Source organism: Sphaeramia orbicularis, chromosome 6 (genome assembly GCF_902148855.1).
Source record: "Sphaeramia orbicularis chromosome 6, fSphaOr1.1, whole genome shotgun sequence".
NCBI classification, from domain to species: Eukaryota; Metazoa; Chordata; class Actinopteri; order Kurtiformes; family Apogonidae; genus Sphaeramia; species Sphaeramia orbicularis.
The window spans coordinates 12,826,752-12,847,399 of record NC_043962.1 but is presented as its reverse complement, the minus strand read 5'-3'; the positions used below and the strand labels follow the sequence as shown (position 1 = coordinate 12,847,399).

Sequence of the window (20,648 nt, the reverse complement as noted above, 5' to 3'; positions counted from 1 at the left end):
TGGGCTAGCAAGTTTACTAATGTTTGTCAACTGTATTCGTTAGCGTTTGTATTAAAAGTGTGTGGCTTCAGTCCAATGTAAACTGCAGAGTTTGAATAACATGTTATCTTGCTGCTGAACAAATACTGACTGATAAAGTGATACCTTTACACAGAAAAGAATGATAGTAACTGGTCTTTTTAACTTATACAGTCACAGAAATATTATTAAACCATCAAAAGTCATCAGAAACAATGGTTATGCAATTAAGTATTAACTCCTGTGTGTATCATGTGACTCAAACAGACAGAAAAGAAAACATGGAATGCCTAAAAGCACTGTTTTTGGCAGTACAATGCCATAGCTATTGATGTAAGAACTTCAGTGATTTTGGTTATTATCAAGAAAACCATGGAAAATGGCTAGATATCAGCTCTTAAATTAAACTCTTATGAGCTATGTTTGTTGTTATTATTATATTTGTCCAAACAAATGTACCTTTAGTTGTACCAGGCATTAAAATGAACGAGAAATTGAAGAAAACAAGGGTGGTCTAATATTTTTTTCCGCGACTGTATATTTTTAAAATTTGTTTTCCAGAACATAGTGCACTGGTGTTCAGTTGTTAAAGACAAGCTGTATGAATAGATGCGTGTCAACATCTTGGCACATTAAGACAAAGAAGAGTAATACTCAAGAGAAATAAAATAAAATAGAAAATAAACAAAAAACAAAAATAATCCCCAGTCACTGCCAGTGAGCTTTGGAATTTCGGTATTAGCCTGTCATAACAATGATGCATGGAGCTAGATTGGTAAGTTGGGATAATGTCAAATGTTCATTAAGCCTGAAACATGTTTAAAAAGGGCCCCCACGCTTTCTGGAACTTTCCATTTGAATACCGAAGTGAATACCTGTCTTTTTCGACCTTCAGGCAGGACAACGACAACTGTATGTTCGATAGGTTATTTACACAGATGCATTGATGAAGCAATGGTGAAATAATGTATGAGTGTAAAAAGACTTTTGTTTATTATATGCGATTATGGAAAATGTACAAATCTGTGCCACAGGAGCCTTCACTGTCCAGAAACTAGACAAAAGAAGGAGAAACCTTTAAATACTCTGGTTGTAACAAGCTTAAATTTGATACGGGGGTGAGAAAAATTTTGATTCAGATCATGGATTGTGATTCTACCTTCAAAGATCACATGATCCGTGAAAGACGGCCTGAGTGCCTGTCTGGACTTCATTTATTTCAGCCTGCTATCAGCCTGATCTCTCGGCTTGCTCTGGGTGAATAATATGGGTCAGGGGTTCAGCAGCAGAGTAGAGAATCACTTATGTGAAAGGAGTACGTGGATCATATTACTTCTGGAAAGCAAAGCTGCTGAGCCCACTTTACAAACACTACAGACGCTAATGAGGACCGAAATTCAAGCCCAAAGAGATAGGCCACAATGCTACTGGATTTGAGCACACGGGGGTCGGCAGCAATACAGGAAAAGGTCTGTGTAAGTAGCGCGAGTTTCACATGTAAATACTTGTCAATGCAGGCCTTTTTCCAGAAGGAGGAGACGATCTGGCAAAAACATTTACTGTTAAAAGGTTGAGCACAAGGAACTCCATGTACAAATCTTGGAGACAAAGTGTATTCTCTTTATGCAGAGCAACTACAGCTGAATGTCGTCTTTTTTAATAACATCCGCTGCGCATAACATGACTGAGACAGACCTCAAAATTTTGTGCTCCGGCCGTCTACCTGACTTGAATGAACATGTTCTCTGCGCGCTGATTCCTTGACATTAATTCTTTGTGAGTGTGACATTCCTTGTGGTCCAGCGAGCACAGGGAGAGGAGACAGAGGGGAAAGTAAAAAGCAAACAAAGAAGGGGAGGGGAGATAAAGGAGGGAAGAGGAAAGAATGTGGACGGATGAAAGAAAATGTCAAGGGTAAGAGTGAGAACGGTGAGAGAGGAAAGATTAAGAACGGGGGATTACGGGATGAGGATACAGGTGGACAGCAGGAAGAGGCCGGACGTGAGGAGATACAGGGCTGAGCAACGAGGGGTGACTGCGGAAAAAATGGAAAGGATGGGGGCACCGGGGGGTAATATAGGAGGAAGTCTGAGATGTAAACCAAAGAAGACTTGCAAATTCTCAACACGGGGCAATATGGTCTGGATCACATGTGTTTACTTCAGCTCCGTTCACCCCCTCTGCTGTTCTTTCTCAGGGGCTGTCTGCTAAAATATGCCAGAGACAGACGTGTCTTCCCAGCATGCTTGGCTCTCCTGCACCCTTGACACCACAGCTTCGCGTGTAGACAGTCTTACCTAAAAGTTATATTTAGGTAGACCCATACAGCTAAGCATTTTTATAGCTACATGATGGAGCCATACAAATGTCTAGCCGGATTAGAGACGACTCTGTAATTTGCACATTTTCAGAGCAGGAGCAGCGAGGATAAAGCCTGGCTGTTTTTGTTTACTTTTTTTTTTTTTTTTGAAGTGCTAGGGTGGAAGTAATACCTGAAATGCAATGGATTGGTTTGACACTGGATTAGGCATACTCAAACTAAGGATTTGGTAGCTGAACAGGAGCTTTACTCCCCAGCGTTCATCGCAAAAAGTGTTGTTTCTGAGTTCCAAGTAAGTTAGTGGCCACGCTCTGCCAGCCTGTACGTGTCCTATATCTCGACACGGTGCGAATTGAGAGCAGTGAGGAAACATGTAGACATGCAGGAACACAGGCTGTGGCTCAGTCTTCCACCTGTGCCCGAGGAATGTAAGTGCATCCCGCCCAGCTGCGACGGTGGAGACACAGCAGGGGTTCCACCTAAGCCAGCTTTGAGGACAGGTGGTGGTGGTGCAGACAGGATGACAGATCAGACTTATACACTTCAAGCTTTAGTGCCTGATATCTTTGTGGTGTCGTCGGGCAAAAAATTCTATAATTACCTTCAGTGTATTGTAACTCAAGTGGCCTGAGAGGAAATGACAGAGGCTGCATAGCGTCTACCCAGTGATGCAACCATTCAGCCGGATGTGATTGACAACTTTAGTTAAATTTCACCAAACCTGCCTTGCAGAATTTTAAGTGGTGCCAGGCACAACAAACCCTGCTCCTTGCACATATTGTAGCTTATTTTGGCATCGATCCAGCTGATGTCATCATGTCTATGCGTGTTCTGATGTCAGCATATCAATTGCCTCTATATATGTGCAATGTCTGAAGTAAAGTGAAACAAAATTGATGTTTTTATAGATGTGAAATTTTGCCCATTTTAAGAAAATGGGGAAAAAAAACAAAAGATTTTAAAAACTCATAAAAATTTTAACTTTGACCTACTTTTCTCAAAATGTAATGACATCTATTTTGGGTTATTGGAAATTTATAAACCCAATTTGATATGAATTCAACCAATAGTTTTGCTGCTAAAGTGTTAACAAACCAAAAACAAAGAAACAAACTGAACCAAAAACAATACCCCTTGCCTCCCCCTCGGGGGGTGGGGTAATAAATTTAAAGAGTTACAGTTTAATATATTGCATATTTACACTTCATCATAAATATAAAACATCCTTAATAGTTTTTCAAAGTTCAACTGGACTGATTTTGTTTTGTCTCTCATTCAAGAGACATCAGGCAGACTTGTAATAAGTTCTAACCTTTTTCCCCACCAACAAGTAAAACTGATGATTGGACAGACTGAAGTCTGAAGGATGAGAGGTAAAACATTTTCAACAACAAAACCAGTCATGTTGACCTTCAAAAACTACTAGGGATGAACAACAACCGGGACAAATGAGAACTTGCACAGATAAATATCAAACAGGAATTTGGCCAAAGGGCTCTAAGTGTAAAATTGAAGTTGGTATGAGGCCTTATTGTCTATGGGAATGTAACCTAATTCAGTCAATCTGGAAGGCAGTATGTGGAAACAAACAAGTAAAGCAGGATCTGTGAAGGCTGTTTGAAGATGAGAGAAGTTACTCAAATACTTTTAATACTGTCAAGAAAAAATATTATGGTGAACCTCCCTCTTTCTGCATATGGAAATCAATGATATTGGCAGTTTTGATGCCAATAAAGAAATTGATATTACACTGCTGGAAAGGCTACTATTTTTATGCAGAAGTCTGATCTATGTGTGTTTTGACTCATGACAGTAGCCCAAACAGTCAACATTCAACTTGTGTTAAATAAAACTTAGTGAAATACACAATTTTAGTTCAGAAAATCTCATAATGTCTGCACGAAGAGTTATTTGGCCTGACTAAACACTGGATATGTCAGTTTGTTTATTTCAGAATTTCTTGTTTTAAATGCTAATTTAATTCTATATTTTAGTTGTATGTTGTTACAGAGACAGAGAAATGTGTATGTACATTATAATATATCATTATACTCTTCCTAAAACCTTTCTGTGGTACTTTACATTGACAACATGATATTAAAAGTTACTACATACATCCTTGGTTCAGTCGTAGAGCAGGATTCCTCCGAACCCTTTTCATGGAATACAAATCAATAAGGTAGTTCTATTTTTCCTTTAAAGGGATAACAATGTAGTGTCTTACTAATGTTAAGATATTGGATATTTTGTCTTTTTTTCCCCTGTTCTTTTTTACTATTTAAATTTTTCTCAGTGAATTCTCTTTATTATATTCAACAAGCCATAATACATTGTATGCACTTCTCATTTTATTCAGAAGCTGCCATCCTTGGCAGTGACTGACTTTGTTACACTGTGTGAAAACAGTCTACCATCCATTAACCATTATTATCAGATAAATGACCCTTTCTCTTTGGTCTTCCGGTACTGTTACTATGTTACACCATAGGTTTTTGTTTTGTGAAATATCTAATACTGCAGCCTGTGTTATGATATTTAGTTGTCTGTGGCAGAATATTGTGAAGATATACTAGCCAGATGTGGGCTATAACTAAGTACATTTACTCATGCTACCTGTTACTATGCAGATTTATAGTATAAATAAATATCACCGAATAAACTATGATGCATTTTTATAGATGAAACTAATATAGAACATATAAAGTGATTAAACAGAGCCATTACCAGCTGTAATGTAAAACAAATTATTGCATCAATGATTATATATCATCAAGAACTTTTACTTTTGGTGCTTCAAGTATATTTCGATGATAATACTGTTGGACTGAGTTGGCCTGTGATTCCTATGACAAGCTCCACCAGTGCAATGGAAGTTGTTTACTATTAAAAAATCAAGTTTTTTAAAGAGCATTAGTAACCTGAACTTCACTCCAAACTGGGCCATTATTTCAAGACAAAAAAAGTGTAGCTCAGCACAAAGTATAGAGAACTAAAAGGAAATCTGACCTTCATCGTATCTTTGTCTGGACACGCTTCCTGGTAATGCACTGGGCACACCCTCGTACAGCCCCTCACCCACAAAGTCTGTGTAGAAAAGCATAAAAGACATGACGGCCATCCAGCTGCAGAGCTGAGCCACACACAGCTGCCTCATCACCCGAGGGACATGGCAGTAGCTCCTGTAGATGGCCGGGGTCATGGACCAGCACGTTCTCAGCAAACACAGCAGGGGTCCAGACTTCAGCAGCCTCAGCTTGCACTTGAGCAGGTAGCAGCATGAGCGTGGCACACCACACCGGCCCGCCTCCATCGCAGCAGCTCCGGAATCCAGTAAAGACCCCGATCCCGCCAAGCTGCCGCTGGAACACGAAGGTTCCTCTGACACTTTCATGGTGATGAGCACACTGGAGACAAAGATGAGGATGAGGAGGGAGAAGAGGCATTCCGCCTGCCCTCCTAAGTAAACTGAGAGCAGACCACGACTCCAGTCCAGTGCAGGAAGCAAGTATCCCACACAGCCCCCCAAGCTGACCATGAAGGAGAACATGGCAAAAGCTTGGCCACAGTCTTCCTCATCCCGATACAGGTCCGACAAGAGAGCCTCCAATGGCGTGAAGCACACTTGTCCACAAAAGTCAAGAAGTCCCACTCCAAGGATAAGAAAGCCCACCTGGTAATAATAAACAGTTTGTCACAAATATTAGAATTTTACATTTATACTTCAACAGCTCCTCATAGTGTGGAAATGTTCCTGCATGCATTTTATGCCTCACTGAGAAGATGACATTCATAGACTGCATGAAGCCATTGTAATTTCACCCACTGGTTTGTGGAGTAATGTTTTGTAAGACTGAGTTTGTGTTTCAGCCATCATTGTCTGGGCTTTTTGGATCCAGACGTGACTGTACTTAAACTTGGATAAAACACTGTCACAGACAAAGTACAAGGGAGGAAACTTGTAAAGCTATACCGAAAACTCTATTAAGTTAAACATCACCAAGCAATTTCAGCTACTACAGTCGTGGAAAAAAGTGTTAGACCATCAAAGTCATCAAAAACAATGGTTATGCAATCAAGTACTAACTCCTGTGTGTATCATGTGACTAAAACAGACAGAAAAGAAAACATGGAATGTCTAAGAGCACTGTTTTTGTTAGTGCAATGCCATAGCTATTGATCTGAGAACTTAAGTGATTTTGGTTATTATCAAGGAAACCATGGAAAATGGCTATTCCATATCAGCTCTGAAATTAAACTCTTATGAGCTATTTTTGTTGTTATCATTATATTTGTCCAAACAAATGTACCTTTAGTTGTACCAGGCATTAAAATCAACAAGAAACTGAAGAAAACAAGGGTGGTCTTATTATTTTTTCCGCGACTTGTATAATAGAGAGAATATCAAATTGAAGCAATTTATGCACATCAGCAAGCCAGCTGACCTAATTAACAGTGTAGCCAGCAGTCAGCAGTGTAATTTACATAGCTGCTAGCTAATACAGGTAAGTTACAATAACAAACATGGCATTATATCTTTTTTTTTTGAATGGGGGTCGATTGAAGCCATAATTCGTAATGGAGCCAATGCCATGGCAGTAGTCAGTGGTATTACATTTCAAGATGCATCAAGAATGGCTTCAGTTTCACGCTGTGGCCGTTGCCCATTGTAAATCATAAACAATAAACTGGTGTCCTACCTGGAGGGTTCGCCCACCCCAGGCGAGGCGAGCAGCCAACACATCAGCGTGGGGAATGATGAAAAGTGCCAGAAGGACTCCCAGAGACAGGAGCCAGATGAAAGGCCGTCGCCTGCCATAACTACTGTTACAGTGGTCGCTGGCTGAGCCAATCAGAGGGATGAACAGGAGGCCGAGCACTGGACCAATACCTGTGGATAGAACCACAAGACGTCAATGATAGAGCACTGAGTAGCAAGAAGATAAACAGCAAACATGCACCAAATACAATCAGACTGAGTAGATGAACAGGAATCCCACACATTCGCCTCAAAATCCTTTACTTTTCCAGACTGATATTTCCAGATACTTAGTTGGCATATGAGTTAAAATGCCTAGATATTTAATATGTAAATAAATCCAGCTTGTTATGTTTCGTTCTGATTATATATAGCCTACATATGCAATTAAGTGGACAAATAATTTCCAGAAGATTACAGCTACATACTGTAGCTCACACAGATCCATCATCAATGAACACTGGCTGCTACTCCTGTTGCGGAAGCCAATGTGTGTGAGAGTCTAATTTTATGTTTTTAGAAATCAAAATAGAAATAATCACCTTGAAACAAAAATATATTTCCATGCTTTCCATTTGGACTTGCAGATTACTAGAATCAAATGCCATGTTTTTCTGTAGTTCATAGGCACCAGAATTAGACATGAAACCCTTCAACCCTTTTCATTTTATCAACACATTTTTATAATACCACATACTAAAATCATGTGTATAAAGTTGTGCAATTAATTGAATCCCAATCGCAGAATCAGCTTGTGCAGTCACATAATAATGAAAGGATGTGATTTAGAGGTCCAGTGTTTCATGTGTACTGGGCAAAACATGTTTTAGAATTTATTTATTTGGGACAGTGCATATTAATGAACATCTACAACAATTGCGGCTGTAAATATGCCAGATGGTAGCAACAGTGCTAATTTCGATCTGTAGTCCCTAAGCAGATCAATCAATAAAATTTTATTTAAATAGCATCAAATCATAACAAAAGTTATATCATGACACTTTACATATAGAGCTGGTCGAAACCAGACTCTCAGGTGACAAGAAAGAATTGACAAAAGAGAAAACATCATAAAAATGCACAAAACAGCACAGTGAGGACAATCTACTGATGGTCCCAGGCTTGGTTTTCCTTCATTTAATGTTTAAGTTGTGATTTGAAGGAGGCATATCATTGTGAGTCTCTTACGTTTAGTGGTTCCAATATTTAGTCCCAGGGACTGAATAGTTTGTAATCCAGTCCAGCCCAACTTTATTTGTAAAGCACTTTAAAACAACCGCCGTGGACCAAAGTGCTGTACAGAAGAATAAATAAAACCAAAATAGAGGAATAAAATACAAGAATAGATTAAAAGACATAGAACTGTACAAAAAGAAGACAGTGCTGTACAGAAGAATAAATAAAAACCTAAATAAAAGAATAAAATACAAGAATAAATAAATAATCAATCAATGCATTTTCCATTGTTAACCAAGCAAATACATTCATATTCCAGTATTGTAAACAATACTATACTACTGTCTAGCTTGGATGTACAATCCTGTGCTCCATCTTCTCATAGTGCTAATGGTGGCTCCTACAGATGGTCCGGTGCCTGAAGGTAACCCACCATCAGCTCACCCTCCACACGTGGCTAATTAGAACACACCACGGTGCACAGCGTGTTCACATACAAATGATCACATGCTTATTGGAAATGACACATCTAGGAACCCTATGGAGTTTTCATTATACACAAATTCAGTTTAGTTACTATTATGGTTTCCAACAAAAACACACTATAGACCAAAGAGTACAGTAAACCCTTCTATTCCACGACTGCCATTAGCTGCTAATGTGCACCGCCGTCTTCTACTGTGCTGTGAGTAGAAATGTGAATTATGTTACCCCTGGTGCGCACTTCTGTCTCGCTAATAAAACATGAAAAAACAAACATTAAGGGGACCTGCTCATTACATTGGTGCTCTACAGTACTGCTGGGAGTCCAAATCTTCACAGTAAAGACACGTGCCTGGAATATATAACTTAACCAAAATCCATTTATGCCCCGTCAACAGTTTCTTGCCGGAGAGAAAGGACACAGAAATTGCATTTCCAAAGCGGAGGAAAAACCCCAAAGACCAGCCAGACAAGCAGGAAAGCAGACAGGCAATCAGATGGACAGACTGACAACAGCCAGACAGTCATCACCTCCTCCACCTCTTTCCCTGCTGCAGCTGTGGAGGCCCATCATAACAAATCCTCAGCATGTACAGCTGTAGGATTTACCATCTCACACAAATTCTCCAACATACCGTATATAATGCAGTTTCTACAGCATGCTTTCCTGTGCCTGAACACAATATCTCTCCAGCTCTTGTTTACACACACACACACACATAAATTGGTGTACTGTCTATAACATAACCTACACAGTACATATGATCCTCCATAATCAGTGTTGGGAGTAACACGTTACAAAAGTAATGCATTACAGTAACAGATTACTTTTTGCTGTTATGCAGTAGTGTAAGGCATTACTAATCAATTTTCAGTAATATTTTACTCAGTACATGTTCAATAGCGCTTACGTTACAACACACTTTACACCCATAATTTAATTGCTCAAATGAAAAAAAAAAAAACAGTAAGATTATGAGACCTTCAGGAATCAAAAATACGTCTGTAAAGTTCTATTTCCGTTTGGTGTTCAGCCAATGGGTGAAGACGGCAGAAGACAGTCCATTGTCCACATGGATGTATGCTCATTACTAACCCTAACCCTGCTTTACAGAAGCTAGTTAGCATTAGCATGATCCCTGTGATCAGCAATGACACGGTAAGCTAACGTTTCTATAACTAGTTAGAATTCTTTATCAATTGCGGATTCATCTACCGGTGCCCCCTGTTTGAACATGTAAAAGGCTGAAAAAAATGCAAGCGTTCCTGCTGGGATTCAAACATCGTTGACTGTCGCGATACTTACTGAGCTATCCGTCCACATGTACTTAAGTAAATTTATGCATCTCAAGGCTCTTCCATCTCTTGGTTTTTCGGGGGGGTGGGGGTGGGGTTCTATTGCGCACGTGCCATTTATGACAAGATTCTGTATGTAACTCAAAAGTAATACAGGAGTCATGTAACGCATTACAATTCTGAGACAGTAATATTGTATGGTAAGGAATTACTTTTAAATAACAGTAACAAGTAATCTGTAATGGATTACAGTTTGGAAGTAACTTGCACAACACTGTCCATAATACAATGTGTCGCGCTCGTCAGTGTTTTGTTACATACTTACACACCTGAACACTGTATATGTTTTTAAAGAAAGACTTAAAATGGCTACCTGATTGCCAATAGCAAGCAGCAGGTGTCCTTTCCTTAAACAAAAAGGAAGAAACTGGAGACACAGGATAACAACTGGAAGAAGCAGCAGCCAACAAATGACTATTAGATAAAGTAGAGAGTGGCCATCTGAAAACCTGACACCGCTGCTTGAGGAAATTAGCTTTAATCCTCCCAAGACACAATATCTATCTTCATTCATATAACACCCATGCACTCCATTATAAAACGGGGAGATGAGAATTAGGCCAAGTGCCATTTCCAGATTGGCTTACAGTGCCCGCTTTCTGGGAGGAACTCCACAATGAAATCATTTTTCTTCATATCACCAGCAGCTGTTAGAGAAATGGAAGAGGAGAAGTGTATATTGTTTAATTATTATACTTGAATGGCCACTTCTGTCACCCACACGAAGCCTTTTGGTTCGGTGGAACTGTATCTATCATCTGTACAGTCACAAGACAATGTCTCAAAGAGGTGCTTTTAGTGAGGGCCATGTGAACATCATTTAGGCTGACAGGATAAGGCCACTATTCACAGCGCTTACAAGAAAACTCAGTTATAGTGGATAAATATATATATATATACTTCATAGGTTATGCTAAGTGTACTTCTGTGCACACGCACCACTAATTTGTTAGCATCCAGACAGAAATCAGGACAATTAAAATGTATTGAAGCATTTTGCATCCGATTTGGGTTTTACAAAGTTCAGTTGTTTGTTGAGTGAAATTCAAGTCTAAATTAATTCTAAGTGACATGATAAGACTGCATTCTTTTACTTTAAGTGTAATTCTACCCCTGTTCTCTGTTTAACTCAACCCCACACATGATTCTTAAAGCAGCTACAACACAGGTGTCCAACATAAGGACCGCGGGCCAAAACCGGCCCGCCAAAGGGTTCAATCTGGCCCGTGGGATGAATGTATGAAATGCAGAAATTATGCTTAAGATTTTAACAATCAATTATATTAACCCATAAAGACCCAGTGCTACTTTTGTGGCCCCACCCAAATTAATTTCTCTCTATATTTAACCTTTCTTAAGTGATTTATCACCATTTATTCTAATATTATCCTCTGTATTTTTTTTTTGTGTTTTCAGTGAAAATCATGTATTTTCCTATATTTAATTTACTGATCATGTAGATGTTAATAAAAAGCTCAAATTAAAGTTGAAAGTTATTATACAGAAACAGAAAAAACTGATGAAAAAGTGACTTTTTTAGCAAAATACATTAACTGAACATAAACCCAGTGTCTCCATCCACTGTCATTGATCTAAGTTAAGTGAAATAAGTTTGACATCCCTGAGCTACAAAGTCAGAAACAGGCTGATGGTTTGGTGATCAGTGTGGATGTGTGACCGGAGTGGTTCAGGTTCATCCCACATGAAGGGGTTAATCGAATTTTCATACTGGTTTTACCACCTGAGAAAGACCTGCATACAACTTCAACACCCATTTAAATGTGTGCTATATTTAGAATATTTTTGCTGATTTTTTCCCTGCCATCATACAGTTCTTTGCCCCAGGGAAGTGAATTCCTGAAATGCTCTTTTACATACCAGGAATCCCAAACATAAAGAACAATTCTGCAGCCTGTGTTTTCAAAGCAGTGTTTTAAAATGTGATTTTGGACGCAAACTGAACAAAATAGCCGTTTTCCAAGACAAAATGACTAGCATTTTGTAAGTCCAGTTATAATAAAGGCTTCAACTCAACTGAAAAATGAGATTTGACACATTTTGAATGAACTACAGGTGGACTGAACACCTCTGATATGAGGTGGTAACACTGATTTTCTTTATACAAATTTCATTACATACATTCACACGAATAAAATACAAAAAAGAATGACTGCATCCACATCATAGTGGGAAGGGGTAGAAAAATTTCAGCGAGTTGAACGGTTTAGGTATAAAATGCAGTTTAACATATTTATTGATTTTTATTTTCAAAAGTGTACTCTAAGTACATTTTGCTGACAATATTTACATAGTTTCATCTAAGTATGAAAAGTCAAAGAAGTCATCCTACAATAGAATGGTGTCTGTGGATCATTATTGTATCTGATGTCTTAGGATTCATTTCGCTGCTGTAGATGTTTAAGGTTGAACTCATCTTACATAGCACAAATATGTCAACTTTTTACATAAATTGGTCTTGATGATGAAAGGAGATCTTAGCCCATTAGAGGGATGCTTCAATCTTCAGTTTATCACAAACATTCTGACACACAGTGGAACTAAATAGTTTCACTGGACAGGAAGGGCTGCAGTACTTCAGTACTTCAGTATTTAGTTATATTCCACTTGTTATATATGGTCAGATTTTTCTGTTATTACACATGCCTTACAAAATAGGGCAAAATATATTAATTAACAGCTCTCTAACAGATTCAGCATAAATAGAATATGATAAGTTTGACTAATGTAGTGTACTGTAATTATGGGGCAGCGCTGAACTGCATGCTATCCTGCAGCTTTAATTGTGTAAATGGCTGCAGAATGTATTTATAATACACATTAATACCCATTTAATTGATGACAAGTTCAGGAAAAAAATGACCCCGGAAATAAATTTTTGCTGTAGAAGCAACTGGGAAACAGTCATTTTGCCATCCGTAAATAAACGTTACATTGAAATCACGTTAGGATTGAAGTGAAAATGCATTTACATTATGCAGGTTGATAGACTTCAGTGTGGGACAGTCTGTTGTTCTGTTTGGAGATTAAGTTTTTTTCCCTCTGGCAGTTTGCTCCCCTGCTGCCTTTCAATTAACACCTAATTACCACCACAAGAAAACAACAGGTGATTTGGCCACTGATTTGTGTGCAACACCCTCAGTTATGCGTTTATGAGCCGAATGGGAAAAGAGATAAGTGTCCTGAGGCATATAGTCACACCCCCGTGCAACAGCAACCGCCAACACACCAAACAAATCTTGGCCAACAGTGGACAAGGTCACGAATCTACAGCAGCCACAAACTATTTTACACATGCATGTATTACATGAAGGCTACAGCCTCAACTGATTTCCAGCACTGTTTAGGAATTTAACAGCATCTATTAAATCATTTTCCATTTGTATTACAGCTTTAATGAAACCACAGTAACCGACCATGTGTATTTAACCATTCATTCTTTGCGGTTTCAACTAATCCACAATGTAAAGTCAATAAATTGCACTGAGGAAACATAAAAAAAATGTATCCAAGCACACGTAGTCAGTCTTCTAGTCTGGAAGTGCACGTCAACATGAAGCTGCCTTCGACATTTTGATAAATAACACGTCAGAGAGATGCCGACCCCATACTTTATATAATAGGGGTCCTGTCAAGACCCCCTAATCAAAAACAGAATAGATGGATGCAGATGGAGAGATGGTAGCGCTATACACATTCAACACGGGACTGATGATAAGCTGATGAAAACAGCTAAACCTGAAGTAGGCAACAGATAGGAACAAGAATAGCTAACAAACTTAAGTTCTGCATTTTAATAAAACATAATGTTAGTCTAATGTATGTGCTTGATACAGGAAGATATTATGTTTATGACCTGCAGAGACTTGGTAGATCTTTTTTTTTTGCTTAATTACTTCAGTTGATGTTTTTCTGTGTTTTGCAGGACGTTTGACTGGTTAAGATGCAAACGGTTGTGTAGTCCAGTTTTTGTCTGTTAATACATTTAGTGCATGCTTGTTTTTAAAGTGTCTTCTGAGACTGTATCTGTGGCAGAGTTCAATGCATCTAACTGCACAAGCCAAAGAAAAGATGGTAAATAATGTTTTGGAAAGGCACACATATACACATACATTTAGGAAGCAGAGGCCTGTGACCAGATGCCCCCCACCCATTTGGTTAAGATGCAAACTACAGTTGTTACCTCCGCCAAGAAGGTTATGTTTTTGCCAGCGTTGGTTTGTTTGTTTGTCTGTCTGTCCGTCCATGTGCAAGATAACTCAAAAAGTTATGGACGGATTTGGATGAAAATTTCAGGAAATGTTGATAGGGGCACAAGGAACAAATGATGAAATTTTGGTGGTGATCGGGGAGGCTGATCTGCCTTGGTGGAGGTCTGTGCTCTCTGAGTGCTTTTCCAGTTTAGTCCAGTTTTTGTCTGTTAATACATTTAGTACATGTTTTTTTTTAAATGTATGTACTGAGACTGCATCAGTGACAGAGTTCAATGCATCTATCTGCACAAGCCAAAGAAAAGATGGTAATACTTGTTATGTAGTAGTAGTATTAACAGTCATGGACCTTTGTTCAGGTTTTTAGTGATTATACTAACAGCAGCTGATCTACTTTTCACAGTTCTAGTTCAGTTATCTGTGCATCAATTGCACCCATGTGTCTCCCCCTACTTCCCCCGTCTTTCTCTATCTCTCTCTTTTTCTCCTCCTTTACCCTTTCTCTTTCACCCCAACTGGTCAAGGCAAACGGCCATCCTCCAGGAGTCAGGGTCTGCTCAAGGTTTCTGCTGTTAAAAGGAAGTTTTTCCTCGCCACTGCCTTCAGTCACTAGTGTTTGTCTTGAAGGATTCTGTTGGGTTTTGTAAATTGGCTTGAGAATCTGGTTTAGACCGGCTCGAGTTGTAAAGTGTCATGAGATAACTTTTGTTACGATTTGGTGAATATATATATATAAAATTTGATTGATTGACTGATTGAAATAATGCACATAACATAACATAACACAACACAACACAAGCATATACATTTATGATACCCCCCACACAAGTTTTAGTTGAGACCAAACCCCTACCTAGCACCATGGTCATGTAGCGCTCTTCCACTCCAGCCTCCAGCAGCAGTGGGGGCACGTATGTGATCCCAGCTGCCACACAGATCTCCAGGCCACAGGTCAGGGAGTTCAGCAGGACAAGACGCCACTGAGACCTCCATCCAGGCATATTTACAGGGGCTGGCTCGCCTTTCCTCCCCTCTGGGATGGCCGCTACTGGACGCAGGGGAGGGGGGAAGGTCCTGGGCAGGGGTGAGGGGGGGAGCACAGGGAGGCAGATGGTGCCCCGATGGGACAAGAGGGCTGTCGGGGAGGGACAGCAGCAAAGACACGCGGATGTCTCCGATGACCTGGACGATTCATCCTCTTTTCAACATTCTGGAGCTGCAGAAAGAACAGAAAGAAAAACTCAAACAACAGAAAAATGATGGATGCTCATAGAGTATTCTGGTTTTCATTTCCTCTGTAGCGTGAATTTTTCATGGATGTTAATACATTTACTAACCTGCATCATTAATATTACCAACAACCCATGATCCACACTCAGTAAAATACCAGACAGTTATACTGGGACTGATGTAATGGATATTAACCCATAAAGACCCAAACCTCCACTGGTGAACAAAAGCATCTACTGAACTAAAATGTTTAATACCTGTTGATCCACTAATCCTATCAATACATGTAAATAATTGGTGTAAAATGCAGTTTGTCATCTTTTCATGGTAATCAGATATGACCCATTTGGACATTCAGAGGCTCCATAGTGAACATGGAAACCCCGTCATCTTCTACAACATTGAATCACCAGTAAAGCCCATGAAGTCGGATCAATGACAGTGAATGGACACTCTGGGTTTATATTTAATATATGCTATATTTTGTTGAAAAAAGCCACTTTTTCTTCAGTTTTCTCTGCTTCTGATTTCAAGAAACACAACTTTAATCTGAGCTTTTATGAACATCTACATGATCAGAAAATCAAATATAGAAAAATATAGGATTTATACTGAAAAAACACAAAATGCAGAGGATAATATTATAATAAATGGTGATACATCAATTAAGAATGATTGAATAGATAGAAAAATATATTTGGGAAGTGCCACAGAAGAAGCACTGGGTCTTTACGGGTTAATGGAAAAAGTTGGAAAGGCTCTCAAATTTAGATCATCGACCACAGAGTGAAGCTCCGGCAATTAAAATATTTGCGGTGGAGCCTATTATATACAGTATTGTTTAATAATTCATTTAAGACGTGAGTGGGTGAGCCTCCTTACACATACCCATTATCACATACCCATCATTCTATTCACATTCATAAGTTAGTTTCAGAAAAGGTGTATTTTTCAACAATGTATATCTGCTGTTAGCTGAAGAAATGTTATCATCCGTCTACACTACAGCAGCTACAGCTTCCATGCAGTTTCCATACCATAGCTTTGTCCCATCAGAAGTATTTACAGTGAAACTTAAAAAAAAAAATAAAGATGTTTATTTATTTATTTATTTATTGGTTTATTCAATAGGGACCATGCATATTTATGAACATTGCTGTATAAAAAATACACCCATGTAAATATGCCAATATACGGTAACATGACCTGTTGCTGTTCATGCATTAAATCACAGAGATATACGTTTTAGGCCATACTTCTCACCTTAAGTTTAGTTATTCTCTTACACAGCTTGGCAGCAGTATAACACCAATCACAGAAACACAATTTCCTCATTATCAATGTAACAAATATTCAGTGAATGTTAATTGACTGGAGTGTTTAGATGGCACCTAGATGTCAAGTCTATAACATGAATGCACATGATGCAGCCATGCAGAGGCTAGGAACAGTAAGAAGAGGAACAAGAGGAACAAGGCCTCTACTTGTGAATTTGAGAACATTCTACTGTGTGACTGTGTAATGCTCCAATGGTTACAGTAAAACCCACAATTACACTTTCACTCAGGAGCACAAATCAGCCTTTAAACATAAAAGATGATAACGTTACTGCCTAGAGTTCGTAGCAGTCAGCCACCACAGGTTGAATGGGACAGTTTCCTCAAAACAGAATCAAAGCCGAAGACACTCCAACACACAAAAATGTCATAGTCACAAAGATCCAGGGCTGAATATTTAGTGAGAGTTCCTCAGCGGCGGCTTCAGGACAGCAGGAACAACAGGCGGACAGAGGAACGGAGGCAGCTGGAGGGACGTGACCAACACACAACCATTTGCCAAGAGAATTATTTTTCCTTCTGCTGTCCTGCCTTTTTATAAGTCACCGTTTCTCTCCTCTCTTAACATACCCTTTTCACTCCTCAAAAATCACTCTACTATTTAGTGGGTGGTAGGGAGAAAAAAAAAGGAAAAGACTTCCCTTGGTTGACCCTGTCATTATCTCTATTATTAAGCTCTGATTGCAGTTTAAGTCATGCGCGAGAATCCTCCTCCTTTGCATTTTCAGCAGATTACTACTATTGTCAAAGTTGCCACGTGAGTTATTAGCACCTGAAAAAAAGAATGACCTAGGGAGAAAGGCAGAGACGGCAAAGCAGGAAGTAGGTGAAGTCACATCAGAGCAGAAGCAGCTCAGATAAAGACAGATTTGAGAGTTACCAGCGGGGTGCCAAGATGCTGTGATTACATTAGAGGTCGAGCTGGATCCTAGAGTTTTTTGGGGAGGGGGGTTCAGTGTACTGTCCTATAGTGACAGACAAGACAACCCCACCTTAAGGGATAATTTTTCCAGTGACAATACCTGACATTCTCCATTACATGCCGCACTATTAAGACATAATCCGTTTATTCAGTTCCTTTTCACCTTAAACCCAGTCATACATTTTTAGCCTGTTTACAGAATCTCAATAACAGAGCTGCACAATATTGCGGGATGTATGATGCCACGCAAGGTAGATTAAGTCTTACATGTCATGCTACGAGTGTTTTCCTGTTTGACAGAGGGGAAAAAAACCCTGCAGTGCTCTCATTTTCCAGCTAATCTCCAAGTGAACTCTGAGGCAGAACATGATTTACTATGCTTCAAGGGGCTCTTGGATACGGAGTTTGTTGCTGTTACTGTTTGAGAATGGCATTCAACGCAACCTAACAATTATTCACAATCAAATGAGCAAGGACTCAGAGGAGAGCACGCAAAGAAAGAGTTGGTTGTTAAAAACAAAGCAAGTGTTACATGAGATATCAATCATAGGAATAGTCTTGACCCGAAATGGGTACCAAGGTGACATTGCCTAGCAAATGTTGCCACAACTGACTCAATTAATGAAGTGAGTCAAAAATAAGTAGTAGCCTTAGTGGATAATATTTTATGACCACATTTTATATGCAAGTAGAAAATATGTAAAACACAGGTGAGAGTAAGTAAAAATTCAATGAAAAATTTGTGAAATTTTAGAAAAACTATGAGACAGTGTTCAATATTAAGAGGCAAGTTAAATGTATATAGAGAGCAAGAAAAGAATTAAAAAAAAAAAAAAAAAAGTATGTCAAAAATAATTAAATTGGAAGAAATAAACTGTAAAATATGCAAAATATAAATATAAAACAATGAGAAAATAAGTCAATAATGAGGGGAATAAATGGTAAAATTAAACATGCAACAAGAATTGGAAAAATAAGTAAAATGCATGTACAAAATGAGTAAAAAGTAGAAGGTACATAAAAGTGAAGTGAAAATTAAGTTAAAAAAAAAATAGTAGAAAATAAGGAAAAAGTTGTAAGACACTAAAAATAAGTTAAATTAAAAAAAAAAAGTAAAAGAAAAAAGTAAATAAAGTTTTCTTAAAGTTCAGCTTTGGTGAAGTAAAAAAAAAAAAAAATTAAAACTCATGTGCAGTATCAACATCAACATAATTCCATAAAAGTGATGCCTTACTCTTTACAACTAACTCTTTTCTTTCCTTCCATTCCATCTTTGTTTTATTGTGTGATTGTTGAGTTTCATGAGATGCAACTCACAAACAGCAACAAACTAGAATTTGGGGAAAACCTTACACTTGTCTTCTGTTGTGCAAAGGGTCAAAACACTTTTAAGACAAAAGCAGGACTGAGAAAGATCCAAAGAGAGGAGACAGAAACCCTTCTTCAGTTCATACATCGGACTGTCTTCCATGTGTGCACATTCGTGAGCAGAAAACTAGAACCTACGACTCCTATTACCGTCATCTTCAAGCAATGAGATCTGCGTTCTTTTCAAGCAGAGGGAAAGAGCAAGAACAGTCAGAACAGCCACAAACACAGAAACAACAAGGTGCTATATTTACATTTGGTGTGATATTTCTCTGCTGGTGCTGCCCATCTGTTCTCTCCTGGCAGGCAGCAAAATGGATGTCATCATCTCCAACCAAGCTTATTTGATCACGAAAAAAAAAAAAGTAAATGATCTAATCAGATTCACACAGTTAACTACAAGTACCTTGGGGCGGTGAAAATAAAGCTCTTTCCTATGTGAACCACAAAGCAGACCCGAGTGTCATCAGTGACGGCATTAGGAAGCTGCTGCAGAATTCCCAGTTTTAGTCATTATGAGCTCTTTGATTTACAGGCTCTTTGAGAATGCGGGGGACAAAGCGGCAGTGTGTTAGCAGGCTGGACCCTAGCAGGGGCCAGGGTCACTCAGATAGAGGGCCATTTCACACCCGTCCGATCGCATTCCCACCCATCCTGGGCACAGTGAAAGACGCCCATCAGGGGACCAGCCTTTGCCCTACGGCCTGTCTGGACACTACAACCCCACTCCCCCTCCCAAAGACCCCGTTTTAACGTGTGTACATTTCATTCGTATGCTCCTCTTTCTCCGTCTCCCCCCTGTGTTTTGTTCTTACCCTTCCGAAACCCCTGAGGTCAGCTTCGTCTCAGGAAAAAAAAAAAGGACCCATTGACATATCGGCCCACGACTGGTTATTATGCGTTTATGATTTTGAGTCCCCGTGTGAAAGCCTTCTATTGCGGCCCCAGCTGACTTTCTGTCAGACTTTCTCACTGAAAACAGAAGGGCCCCCGGTGGCAAGAATAGAGAGACCTGATTTGTCTACCCAAGCAGCCCCAGCTTGTCTGGACTCTTGCCCAAATGCGAGTCAGATTCCAGGGTTTTGTAAATTGAATGGTTGCTTAAGTCCTGACCCGGGCGGCGGTGGCGAGTCAGAGTTAGGACTGCGGCGAGAGAGGAATACGACGTGGGGACTAAAACAGGGTTAAGAGATTGATGGAATGCAGAGTAAAGTGATGCAGGCTGGCATTTATCAGTCCATTTATCCACGTCGGAGTCAAATCTAAAAATAAAATCTCACTTATCCGTTGTAAATATGGTACTCTTTAACCAGTGTTTATGGTGTTGGCAGGGAGCAGAACAGAAGACGGAAGGAAGGAAGAAAGAAACGGTGGCAGCCCACACAGTCATTCCACCACTCGCTTAATGACACCTCTGGCTCTGCGATGTATTCCAGTCATGCCCCTCATCGCT

At 39.3% G+C, this 20,648-nt stretch overlaps 1 protein-coding gene across 2 annotated transcripts in view; it reads right to left on the bottom strand.

Moving 5' to 3' along the window:
- LOC115421387 (solute carrier family 45 member 3-like) overlaps nt 1–20,648 on the bottom strand; it is a 50,594-nt gene that overhangs the window by 5,761 nt on the left and 24,185 nt on the right. The window contains exons 2-4 of one of the 2 annotated variants that reach the window (XM_030137273.1): nt 15,192–15,554; nt 7,036–7,226; nt 5,345–6,008 (exon numbers count right to left, since the gene is read on the bottom strand). In XM_030137273.1, the coding sequence (XP_029993133.1) occupies nt 5,345–6,008; nt 7,036–7,226; nt 15,192–15,339 (1,003 nt within the window). In that variant the 5' untranslated portion in view covers nt 15,340–15,554. Of the gene's footprint in view, nt 1–5,344; nt 6,009–7,035; nt 7,227–15,191; nt 15,555–20,648 lie in introns of those variants that run through there. The other variant, XM_030137274.1, reaches the window with a different exon arrangement.